The sequence below is a fragment of the Pteropus alecto genome, unplaced genomic scaffold, assembly GCF_000325575.1.
Source record: "Pteropus alecto unplaced genomic scaffold, ASM32557v1 scaffold103, whole genome shotgun sequence".
Taxonomy (NCBI): Eukaryota; Metazoa; Chordata; class Mammalia; order Chiroptera; family Pteropodidae; genus Pteropus; species Pteropus alecto.
Window position 1 is genome coordinate 6,553,993 of NW_006436288.1, and position 13,696 is coordinate 6,567,688.

Consider the following 13,696-nt stretch of genomic DNA (forward strand, 5'->3'; position numbering starts at 1 on the left):
CAGCTTCTTCCACTCGAATCTATCCCTAGACACACTCTCATTCTCTTTATGTTACACATAAATAACTATAGTATATTGACATCCTCGTCTCCCATTCTTCCTTTCCTCATTCTCCTCACCATTAGAGATTTATATCATTTTATATATATTTACTATCATTTCAGTGTGATAAAGACTAAAGAGGGAGAATACAGAATAGATAAACAGAGCTGTTCATTCTATTATCTTGAACCAAAAATTCCATACCATTCATAAGATCTCTTGTATTGTATCTATAAGTTATAAAATAATACTGTGAGTAGATTTAGTTTTAAAGGAGCATCTCAAATTTTATTAACCTCAGTTTTTAAAAAGCTGCTTCTTAAAAGCTTCATTCTTTAAGATGGTTTATGGAATTAGTGCTTGTGTTTTAACTTAGGACACTGTGCGTGGCATAAACATTGATCTAAGAAAGCCTCCTGAATCTGGGAAAGTGTTCCTTTGACAATATCTTCACTACAAGTAGCCTTTAAGGACTAATGTTTTTCTAATATCACCCTTTTATCCTTTGGCTCAGACTCTTGTTTTTAAGAGAGAGTTTAGTCACTAGGTTTGAATTGCTGAAAAAAAATTCTAACAATCTTTATTACATGATTTTTAATAACCTGATTAAGTTTGTCAGTATTCTGAACAAAATGAGGAAATATATAGCATGAGTAATAAAGCGGGGAATGAATTGGAAGCAAGTGATGAGTAATCTATTTTGAAAGAGTCATGTCTGAAATGAATAGGAAAAGTTAAAGAACAATTTCTAAATCAAATAAAAACACACAGACTTCTTTAACTTGGAAGTAATAAATTTGAATATAATACTTAAATATTTACGTAAGCAAGATGAAAATTTCTGTCTCTGAATAACACCAATATCAAAGCAGAAATTCAATGGAATTAAATAGAAATTAAATAAAAATTTCACAGGAGGAAATTTTTAGAATCATTTGGAAAAGGAGAAGTGGGAAATATACTCTTATGGTATGTATAAGAGAAATTATCATTTTAACATAAAAATAAATTTGGCTCTGATATCCTGTTTTGAGGGCTGTTATAAATGTCCCTCTGAGGAAAACTTCTAATGCCATCGATGTCTCAGAAATACCATCAGTGAACTTTTTTTCATCTTAAGTAAAAAATATATATATATTTTTGAGATTCTTAAAGACAAGAAAAAGTTATGTGCAGTACCTCTATTGATTTTAAAACAATTAAATTGTAGTGTGTTCTCCAACTCTGGGAAGCATGATATAATAGAACATTACAGTTTAGTTTTCAATTCATCATTATTCAAAACTTTGGAAATTTGGTCCATTTCTTGGCACTCATTTTCCTTCCTTATAACTCTTGCCTCTACAGTTCCTGAAGAGGCATTTTTACCAGGTAGACGATATTTCCTCAAAATAATTAGGATAAAAAGAGCTGGGATAAAGCCTAATCCTCTTAGGGCTATTGGCAGTCCAAGGTAGATGTATCTATTAAAAGAAAAAATTAAAACACATTAAATCTCACATAGTGTGGTGAATATAAACTAGTTTTGCATATCTTTATTAATATTTTATTCCCATAAAAACAACAGCAGCTAATTGTTTTGCATGTTGGTCATATATAAGCAACTTTGCCAAACTCTCTTATTGTTCGTTAAAATGGTTTTTTTTAGAATTTTTCACCTAGAAAATCCATTTTTATTTTCTTCTTTTCTATTCTTTTACTACTGTTTGTATTTTATTTTTTTACATTGAATAGAACTTCCAACTTAAATTTGATATTGACAGTGATTGCAGTTTTATTCCAGTATTTAATAAGCATAATTCCAAAGAATCACCATTAATGATACTTACTCTTGTTATTTTTAAGATGACCTTAATTAAGTTAAAGAAGTTCCTCTCTTCTCTTCTGTGTTTGGTCAAAGTCTTAACTATTGATGTGTGAAACATCACCAAATCATATTTTTGCACATAGTTAGCAGAAGATCCGAATTTTTTGTTATTATGTTAAGAAGGTATATTACATTAATAGCTTTTTCTGAAGTTGAATTATCTTTGCATGCCTAAAATAAACTCTATCAGTTAATTTTTCCACATTATTAGATTAAATTTGTTAATTTTTTAAAAGATTTTTCCATGTATATTTATAAGTAAAATCAGCCTATACTTTTTTCTTTGTACTGAACTTGTCTAATGTAGATATAAAGATTGTGCTAGCTTTGTAAATAGAGGAAAATTTTTCTTCTTTTTCCATTTCTTGGAGTAAATTGTATGATGTGGGAATCATCAATTCACTGAAGATTTGTAAAACTTGCCTTAGAAGCATCTGGACTTGGTGCTTTTAGAAAGTGGGAATTTTGACCAATTCAGTTTGAATAGCTATAAAAATATTCATGTTTTTATATGTTTATAGTAAAATTTGGTAATACATATTTGGTTAGAAAGTTCTCGTGTAATGTTTACAAATTATTATGTCTAAAATCCCTAAGTAACTGTATTTATATTCCATTTTTCAATCTTAATAGTTTATTTGTATCTCCTCTCTACTTGCCTTTTCAGATAATTGTCATTATTATTATATTTTAATATTTTAAAAAATATAGCTTTTTATTTTTTTGGTATGTAGTCTATTCATTTCTGCTTTTTATTTTCAACTTTCTACTCCTAAAATTTTCTATTATGAAACATTTTAAGAATACAGGGAAATTAAAAAATTAAACATGTCTGTACTCACCACCCAGGTTTTTTAAATAATTAAATATTGCTATATTTTTAGACCAATTTAGAAGAAAATACTAATACATTTAAGTCCTCTGTGTACCCCTATTATTTGATTATCTTCTAACCCATCCCAGATGTAATACTATGTTGAATTTTATGAAGTTTGTTCTTAGTTTATTTTTATAGTTTTATAAAGTGTGTATGTAAACATTCTTGATATATACAATTACTTTATATATTTTTACATTTTAAATAAATGGCATAATGCTAAATGTTTTACTCTAAAATTTTCTATTTTAGCCCATTTAAAAACCGTTTACACAAGTAGTTCTACTTTGTTTATTTTTAACTATTGCACCATATTCCAATGTATGAATACACAACAATTTATTAATTTAGTTTCCTATGAGACACTTATTGTTCAAATTTTTTCTAATACCGATACTGCAATAAACCTCCTTTTACATGTTTCCTTGTGCACATGAGCAAGTTTCTCTAAAATGAGTTTATCTAAAGGTTTTAGGTTATGGAACTAAGTAAATATAGCCCAAAAGTTCTCCATGGCTTTTATTCACTGCCAGCAGCGTGTGAGAGTTCTTATGCTCCCAATTTGTGTTCTAATATTCTTCATTGTCTACGGTATCGTCTGTCGTAAATAAAATTTTAAATTTTATGTGCAGCCACATTTGCCCATTTCTTGTTTTCTGGTTTATGATTTTGTTTCAACCCGAACCCAAAGCAATAAGGATCATAAAGATATTAAGATCTGTTGCTGATGATTTATCTACTATTGGTCTAATTATTTTTTTGTAAACTATATGCATGTTTCTCTGAGTAATTTTAATGTTTTTTTTTACCTTGAGGATTTTTAATCTTACTCTGATAGATCTGTTTATATTTATTCTACAAGACATTTGATATGCACTTTTCTTTATTATTATTATTATTATTATTATTATTATTAGTATTATTTTACTTAGCTTCCGAGATCAGACATCGGGCTCGTTCAGGGTGGCGTGGCCGTAGACCATGGACCATGGCTCCACTGGGGCCCGAACCTAGGACCTTCTGCATGCAAAGCAGTTGTGCTAACCGCTACACTGTGGAACCACGTCCTGAAATGCACTTTTCATCTGAAAATTCATGTCTCTCTTAAAATTTATATTTTAGATAAATTCTTATGTGCTCTCTTCCAGTTCACTAATTCTTATTTTAATCACATTGACTTGAAATTTATTACATATTTAGAATTCCTTTTTTATCTCAATGCTATACATTTAATCTCTAATATTTCTAAAGTTTCTTTTGATATTCTTATTTCTGCTTGTTACTTCTTTCATCATTTCTTGTTCATTTTTAACAGATAGTAAATGCCAACCATTTACTATTTTTTAATCCTATTGAGCTGGTTAAGCATACTTACTTTAAAACCTTTGTCATACTCTTATATTACATTAAATTTAGTCTGGAATGAAATCATCTTTCAGTTGGTAATTTATGTGCTTATCTTTTTTACTATTAGATTTATTCACGTATTTTTAAGTTTTAGATTGCAAGCTCCTTTTGAGTGTTTTGTTGGTGGTGGTTGGTTGGTTGGTTGGTTGGTTTCATTTTCTTTTCCTGCTCTGTGTCTTTGCATTTACTCCTCCAAATCTGATAGATTTTCCTTTCCTTTCCTCAATTCCTCAGGCCCTAAGTCAACCTAGTTCTCATAAGGATGATTTTTCATAGTGATACTGGGAATAACCACAGTGGGAACATGTCACTTGGTTTAGTTTTTAGTGTAACTGTGTATTATTCCCTCCTCAGTAACAAAGCAATGATCTGCAAAAGTTTTGTTTGTTTGTTTGTTTGTTTGTTTGTTTGTAATTTTTAATCTCTTACAATGAGGTTTGCATTAGTTTCCTAGAGCTGCTGAAACAAAGCACCACAAACATAATGGCTTAAAACAACAGAAATTTATTCTCTTACAATTCTGGAGGCTAGAAATCTGAAATTGAGATGTTGTCAGGACCATGAGTCCTCTGAAGGCTCCAGGAAAGAATCTTTCCTCCACTCTTCCTAGCTGGTACTGTCAGCAATCCTTACAATTTCTTGGTTTGTAGATGCATCACTGCAATCTCTACCTCTGTCACCACATGACAGTTTTCCCTGTGTGTCTGTGTCTTTGTGTTTCCTTTCTTCTTCTTATAAGGGCAGTAGTGAATAGCTTTAGGGCCCACTCTACTCCAGTATGTCCTCATCTTAAGTTAATTAAATGAGTCCATTTGCAAAAACCCTATTTCCAAATAAAATATTCTAAGGTTATAGGTGGACATGAAATTTTGAGGGATACTACTCAACCCAATCCAAGAGTGTTCTACCCCACCACTTGGATTAAAGTGTTGAATCTAGATCTAGTTTCTTGGGTCCTTGGAAGTACTTTGTTTTTCATTTGGAAGCTCATCTCCCAGAAACCACTGTCTGTTTCTAGACTTAGAGACTTTGCATTCAGCCTTTGAATTCAGATCTGTTTACTCTCTTTATGTTACTGATCAATTTTTGATTCAGGAAAACAGGATGTCCAGGATGATGTTTATAATTATCTTTGAACTTAAATTTGTCCCTTTGGAATTTTAAAAATATATTGTATCTATTGTTTATTTGAGATAGGAAATAAATCAATATATAACTTATTAAATCATTTATCAGGTTGTTTTACTTTAAATTACTTTGTTGTCTTTTTCTAAATTTGAATTTATTAGTAGTCACTCTTTTTAAAGAACACATATATATTTAAAGTTCAAAATATCCCTTTGAGTAGTGGTTTAGCTTCATCTTGTAAGTTTTCCTATTCCATGTTTTCATTGACATAGAGTTGTAGTTACTTATCTATTTTATTATAATTTATTCTTTTACCCATGAGTAATTCCAAACATGTGAAGTTTGGCAACATTTTTTCATAGATTTCTAATTCCACTGCATTAGGGACAGAAAACAGGTTATATGGTATCATTGCCTGGAATTTTTAAAAAGCTTTCTTTGCAGCATAGGACCTGGTAAATTGTTATAAATGTTTATTCTAGGCTTGAGAGGAATATATATTCTGATGGTTGGGTTAAACAATTGCTATATATCTATGAGATAACCCTCATATAATTTGGTAGTGCAACTATGTATCCTCACTAATTTTTTGTCTGTATTTCATATTCACTTGTTGGAGAAGTGTGTTAAAATTTTCAACTCTGTAAATTTTTTCTTGTAGTTTTGTGAATTTTTGTTTTGCATATTTGAGGTTATGTTAATATATAATTATATGGGTTTATAACTGTTATATATATCTTCTTTATCTCCATTAATCTTTTTCACTTTGAATTCTATTTTGTCTCACAGTCATTAATATAACAATGGAAACTTGATTTAATATCCACCAGGTATATTTTTTCTGATCTCTGTCTTCAACCTTTCTTTGCATTATATTTTTTAGACTGTCTCTTGTAAACAACATATAACTAGAATTTTGAAAACTCCAATATAGAAGTCATTATCTCTTAAAAGTGAGTCTAATTGGTTTACATTTATTGTGAAACCTGGTATATTTAGGCATATTTTTTCAACTTATTGTGTGTGCTTTTATTTTCCTATTTCTTATTCCATTGAATTTTTCTTAATATTTTTCTCTGTTTCTAGTAGATGGGAATAAATTTAAGTGATTATCCTCTTATTTTTGTCAAAATATAAAGTTAATCAGTATATCTGTTCTCCAGAACTCTAAAAGAGTTCTAGATTTTACCTGGATTTTATGCTAGGTTAGCCTGCCCTAACTGCATGGATGCCGACAGAAGATACAAGACTCCAGGGTCAGTGACAAAGGACTTTTTTACTGTAATTGCAGCAGTTAACACAAAGTTCATGTTCGTGTTAGTTTTCTTTAATCCTCAAATCCCAAAGGGGTGACACAGAAGAAGACCCAGGTAAGAAATCCAAAGTTTAGGAAATCTCAATCTTTTAAATGGGTTGCAAACAAATCTGCCCACCTTAGCCCAGAAGGAGATTTTATCTTTATCATCCCAGACAGCAAACTCTGCTCCAGAGGGAAACATCATCTATATCTTCCAAGGTCATGTACTGTTCAAACATCCTTGAGAAGATAGTCCAGAACAAAAATCTGCTAACAAGCTATGCAGAAATTCTAGGGACCCATGGAGAATTGACTACCAACAATATCTACCTCTTGTTTCTATATTAGTTTCCAGTGAATTTTCTCATGAATACACTTGACAGGCCATTCTAATGTATCTGACTGACAAAAGAAGGTACCAAATTTAATTATTTTGTCTGAAACAACATTTAATTAAGGCCACTATCAACAGAAACCTAAGCAGCAGGATGAGGCCGACCTACACTTGTAATCCTCGGGGTTCCTCAACTATGATGCAAATCCATTGCATGTGCAGTGTTTACCTGGACCCACTTCCACTTTACCCCTGTGTAACTTTAGGCAAAGGGGAAACTAATGAAAACATGAATCTCATGCTGAGTGCTCTCTTCACAGTTCTTGACAGCCCTTTTACTGATCAAGATAAGACCTTAGAATGTTTTAAACAATGAAAAATTGTTTTTAGGTAAATAAAAGAATTTTCTTACTGCCCCATCATGAGATGTTCATATAAATTTAAACCAAATTCAGGTCTCTGAATGAAAAAGAGCATGAAATAGAAAGAGAAAAATGGAAAAGTTTTGTTCAAAAACATTAATGCTATCATATGTGTTTTGTTCAAAATTAGATCTATATTAACAAAAAATAAGCCTTAAAGAGACATGAAGAATATTGTGTCAGCAAAATTTAATGAGAGAGAACAAGTATAATTTTATAGATCAGAAGTGGTGAAAGGAAGTAAAGACTGAGGCTAGTAAGATTCTAAAATGATGTAGGAGAAATGGGGATACTTTAGAGACTAACATAATTTAGAGAGGTAGCTGATGTATAGCCATTACTTCAATAACGTATTGACTGTAATCAATTTAACAAACAACACTTTGAAAGGGTGGGTTAAGGAAATCATCCATGCTTATATTTATCACGTACTTTGAAAATATTGAGGAAATAAAATTCTAGTATATAAATAAACATTTATTATCTAGTATATAAATTAAAAATGGAGATATAGTATCATAAACAATTCTGGAAACAAAGCAAAAAGTATGCTAGTCACTTGACAAAGAAAATGTTAGACATTAATGGTGCCATTTTATGTGCAATTTATGCTAAGAAAACAATTATTTAAAAAAGTCTTTACCTGAAGTTGGTGGAATCATATATCCTGCATGCCCCTGACTCACCAGATTTCAAAGTTGCCCAGTATAAACATGTGGAGTCCATTAAAGCACCAAAATATATAGGTGCAGGAATTCCAGCTATAATAAAAGGAAGAAAGAAAAATCCATCAAAAAGGAGACTTAAGATACATTGTTTTGTTTGAAAACATTTCAATTTTCTCTATTTGTAGAATAAAGATTAATGAAATATAAATCTAATGCTTTAACTTTTATTTTCAGAAATTAAAGATTACTTTCACTGTAAAATTTCCATATTATAAAGGATAAATAATCCGATGGGTGAATGCAACATAAAAATTATTAATAGAAGAAAACGTTAAATTAATGATTCTTTATACTTTTTTCTGCAATATTTTGGGCCAATCATGTGTACATTTTATTTTAACGTAGTATTTCCTCTTCATTTGCTTTTCAAATCTAACAGATAAAAACTAGAATTAAGGTCAAATAGGACATTTTCAAGTAAAAAAGAAAGTTCTCTATTTCTTCTTGTACTTCATTCTCCTACTATTTACAAAGTGCTGTTTACAAGCAGATGGGGTATTTACTAGACCATTACTCTAAGAGAATAATTTAATTTAATTCGTATTTAATAATGATCTAATATAATGTTAGGAAAAATAACTATTTTTACCAAATGCTCTTGTGGAAAATGCATGTAATCCTATACCAAGAGACTTCTCTTCAGGCTTGATACACCTAAAAATTAAATAAATTAATGAATAAAACTAAAATAGAGATTAAAAACTACCACAACAATGGAATATTACTCATCAATAAAAAAAAAATGAAATCTTGCCATTTATGACAACATGGATGGCCCTAGAGGGTATTATGCTAAGTGAAATAAGTCAGACAGAAAAAGACAAATACTGTATGTTTTCAGTTATATGTGGAATCTAAAAAATAATACAAATGAATCAAATCAGAGAGACCCATAGATATAGAGAACAAGCTGATGGTTGTCAAAAGGGAGAGGTGTGGGGACATGAATGAAATTTTTAAAAAGTACAAAAATTTTAAAAATGAAGCATTTTTAAAAAATAAATAAATAAAAAAAATAAAAACTGCCATAGTTTCTTAAAAGAACTGTTTGTGTACTAGTAACATTGAGCAATACAAAATTTTCTTGCATACTCAGGTCTTGGTTATTCAAGACCTAATTATCAAATTTGTATCTACACAGGAATCTCACTTCTGGTCATTGGCAATTACCCAACACTTTTTGCTCATTCATTTCTATCAGAAAGTTATTAAAGAAAACATATTTCATATCAATCAATATCTATCCTTTTATTAAAGTAGTAGTTCTTGATTCTAATAGTTCAACCTTCAGTCTGAAATAAGAACAATGCAAAATTAGCTGTATTTAAATTATTTATATTAATAAAATACAGAAATGCCAAGAATTTACATAAGTAAATCTAAGAAAGAAATACAGCAAGAATAAAAATTTTCAAAGAAAAGTGATGAAAACATCCAAAGCAAACATATTTTAAGTGATTTGGTACAATTTCAAGAGTCACATAGATTTCTCTATTCTCTCTAAAAATTCTCCCACCTTTCCACTGTTGCCTGAAATGCCTATAAGTAGAAATGAAGGCTATAATTTGTGTCCCACTCACTTCGGCATTGGCACTGCTACTCAAAGAATTCATTTTGAGTTTCCCTGATTAACTTAAAGCTGAGAAAATAAAAGCAGCTTTATTTACAAAAAGATGAAATACATTTTTAACAAAACATCATCTCATTGGTATTTTCCTGGTACAAATATTTTACTAGATTCTAATAACTCTACAAACTCAGGTTGAGACACAGTTGAACTTGGCATTATATGTTTAACACATAGGTTATTTAGAAAACATCAGTGATTTTACTCTGAAGGAAGTAAGAAAATCCAGGAGACCTAGCATGACTCTCTTGGTCCCGTGGTTTCCATTTAATACAAAAATAGGGCATTAAAATTTTACCAAAGACTTTCTCTTTTCTATCTCTAATATCTCTCTTTGTAATCTCACAGAAGCATAAATCTTAATAGTTAAGAAATTGTAAGCAGTTTAAACTGTTCTATAAATACTGTAATTAATTGGCATTGATAATAACAATTTCTAGAATCCAGGAATCAGAAATAAAAATGAAAATGCAAATTATGGAAGAAGTGCTGACAGAAATTCAAATAGTTCTTTAAAACTGGCTGAGTAACATAGATGTTGCAGCCCTCTACCATCATGATAGGAAATTCATGGAGAGTCCACAAAAATGGAGAAAAGCATAAGTATATACATAAAAATCTAGGTGTTAAACTCTACGTATAGTATAATCTTGGAAAAAGATGAAGGAAAAAAGTAGAGACACGAAAAGAGCTGAGAGCATGATTAAGTACTTGTCTTATTAAGGAGTAGATATTAATACTGAAAAGTTTTGAAATTCATCAGAAAAACAGAAACATAGTTAAGAATTTCAATAATCAGTTTAACCATTTGAAAGATATAGTTTTCAAAGCAGAAGCAGCAAATCCAATGCATATAATGGAAAGCAAAAAAAAAAAAAAAAAGCAGCAGCTAAGGGAAGGTCAGATAAAATATATGAAATAAAATGGCAAAAAAAAGCCCTATCACAGTAATTAAAATAACGATAAGTAGGTTAAACTCACCAATCTCAGATTACACTATCAGAACTAACAAATGGAAGATTGACGATTAAAAATAAAGGGTAGGAAAAAGATATAATGGGCAACAATGAGCCAAAAGAAACTCAGAACAGCAGTTTTAAAAGAAATTGAATAAAATTCCCTCAGAAAAAAATGTAGAAAAGATCAAGAGGAAAATTATAGGCTGGTATATAATTTAGAAGTATAGTGATCAAAGGCGCATCTGCATAATATAACATAGCCTCCAAATGTATAAATTAAAAAATGACATAACTACAGGGAGAAAGACATTAGAAATTTTTAGATTTTAACAAACATCTCTGAAAAACTGATGGATTAAGTAGACAAAAAAACAATTATAGATTCCCAAAATTTAGATAACGCAATGATTTACTTCAATCTAAGAGATATGGGAACTGTATAACCAAAATGCAGAAGTATACATTCTTTCCAGAAACACATGGAACACACAAAAATTAACTATGCACTAGGCCCCAAAGAAAGCCCCAATATTTTCCCTTAAAACCTCACATCTTTCAGATTATGTTCTCTGAACATAAAAATGGAATAACAAATAATAAAAAGATACCTATAGAAAGTTCCCATATATAGTAAAGCTATATAATGCACTAATAACTAAGAAGCTAATTTTGATTTGTGGGTGCCTATGATGAAAGGAAGTGGGGAATGAGAGGACAAAAATAAAAATAAGAGGAAATAAAACAAGAGAGAAACCTTGCTCCAATCTCTAATGATAATATGCTATGGGACTGAGAATTATGATTAGTTTAACACTGCTTCTGAGTTCCAATAAAATATTTTTAAAAAGAAAGAAATGTAAACTTTGTTTACTAGACATGTTTAGAATTATTTACTAGGTATGAAGAATGCTGTAATTAAAGGAACACATGTACGATATGCCAAAGTTTGAATTCCCTTTGCAATTTCCTGGTTTTACTAAACCTTTCAACATGTATGTCTCAAAATAGCCTGATTAGAGAGAGAAGCATTTATTATTATGCCCATTTTTTCTTAAAGAAAAATGGAGCTCAGAAGGTCCAGTGATCTGCCTAATCCCCTGTAGATAGACGATAGCTGGTGAAACTGGGACTTCTGACAGCTTTACTCTCTGTTGTCTTGTAAGTTGGACTATAGGATATGACTGCTAGGCAATCACTCTTTACCTACCAAATGACCATTTCATATGGTTTACCCTAAAATATAAATGTATCTCTTCTTGTGTTAAACAATGAGTTTTACTAATTTAACTCTAAGAAATAAGGACGGAAAGATACAAATGGAGATATTTATATTACTAACTCTAAAATTTTGTAAAATTCAACAATGTTTAATGTGACATTCTTAATCAGTGGTATGTTAGAGCACAGAATTCTTAGGTACCGGGTGCGCCAAGCGGCTTTGTAAAAAAATCACCTTAATAAATGACCAGGAAGGAATCTATATAAAGAAAACAATTAGTGTACCTCAGGAGAACCATATATCCAGGTATGGCAGATAAAGAATAAATGAAACTGCTGATCACCGACAAGATTAAAAAGTACTGGAGCATCATGGAACAGTCCTGTCCTTTGCCACACAGCCCAAGAACTGCAGATGAATTTCCTGATGTTTGAATACAGCTACAATTTTGGAATACCTGTCCAAAAAATAACCATTTATCCTATTTAAGAAAGAAATATTTGAACAGAAATCTCAAATATTTTTACATGCCCAATTGAATAAAGATAGGGACTGTTTATTCCCTTATTCTCATCTCTTTCATAGTTTCAGGATCATACCATAAAACAAACCACAGAAGAATGGTTTCAGAAAAACAATATCTCTCTCTAAATATATGGAGTAAATTTGCAAGAGCTCAGCTATCTGAAATCATGTTTTTAAAAAATATATACTGTTTTGCCACGATGACAAAGAAAATTTGTTTCTGAATGCTCAGTTGAAATATTTAGGTACTTAAACAAAGCTTTATTAAAAAATATAGTTTATTGCAAAAACAGAGTAAAATCAACCCTTTTTGAATTTTTATGTCTCCAGATTTTAATACAAATCAAAATTTATATTTTACTTTGATAACCAGCCAACATTTTAAGTATTGTAACATTTTTTAGGCAAGAAAACTTGCCTAATTCCATCTTACATTCTTTTTACAAAGCTGCCAGAATGTAAAATACAGAAAAATACAAATGAACAGACCAAAAAACTCCCCAGTAAAACAATTAGCCAATTTTACCTTGATAAAAAGATTTCAGTTGAGTACTTTTAAAACAAATTATCTGAGTAATAATGTCAACTGCTATGAATTAAAGATCAGTGCTCAGACACTGTGAATGTTTAAAATAAAATCTAAGGGAAAAAAGTAAATCAAGTGAGCATATGAAGGTAATTAATTTTTTCCACACACAAAAAAAATTAATTAGGTTTTAAGGAAGATGGTTAATTTTACATTTTTTCAAATGTGCACCCAGTTCATTGTTGAAAAGTGCCAATGCAGTACATAAAAGAGAAGTTCTGTTTAAAAAAAAAAAAAAATGGCCGATAAGTTGTTGTACCATGTTTATTCCTGTTCCAACGAATGTCTCACAACCAGCAAGGCAAGCTGACATATATGACAAACTATTGCTTCCACACACTGGGTCCCATATTTTAGTTGGACAGTTACAATCCATGTTGCAGTCAGCGAGGATAGCATTTCCAGCATATAAATCTTGTGCTGTTCTGTAATGATTTAAAATAATGTCATGGATGTTGAAAGCCTTAGAGCATCTTCTCTTTCTTTTTTCATCTCAGTTCACAATATTCTTTCCTCCCCAAAATAAAAACAGAAATCTTCCAACCATCAGTGTGTAGCCTGGGCACTACAGATCTGGCATAAAAGGCACTTTTTCAATGATTTATTTAGAGAAACAAATGGCCAATAAACAAGCATTAATTGAGTGCCTACCATATGAGAGGTTTTTTTTCAGGTGAT

The 13,696-nt window shown here is 30.5% G+C and overlaps 1 protein-coding gene across 1 annotated transcript in view; it reads right to left on the reverse strand.

Moving 5' to 3' along the window:
- Positions 1-339: 339 nt before the first annotated feature.
- Positions 340-13,696, reverse strand: part of SLCO1A2 (solute carrier organic anion transporter family member 1A2) — a 71,709-nt gene continuing 58,352 nt past the window's right edge. Inside the window, exons 12-16 of the mRNA XM_006912669.3 lie at positions 13,278-13,443; positions 12,192-12,364; positions 8,692-8,756; positions 8,018-8,135; positions 340-1,505 (exon numbers count right to left, since the gene is read on the reverse strand). Of these exons, the coding sequence (XP_006912731.1) occupies positions 1,292-1,505; positions 8,018-8,135; positions 8,692-8,756; positions 12,192-12,364; positions 13,278-13,443 (736 nt within the window). The 3' untranslated portion in view covers positions 340-1,291. The remainder of the gene's footprint in view (positions 1,506-8,017; positions 8,136-8,691; positions 8,757-12,191; positions 12,365-13,277; positions 13,444-13,696) is intronic.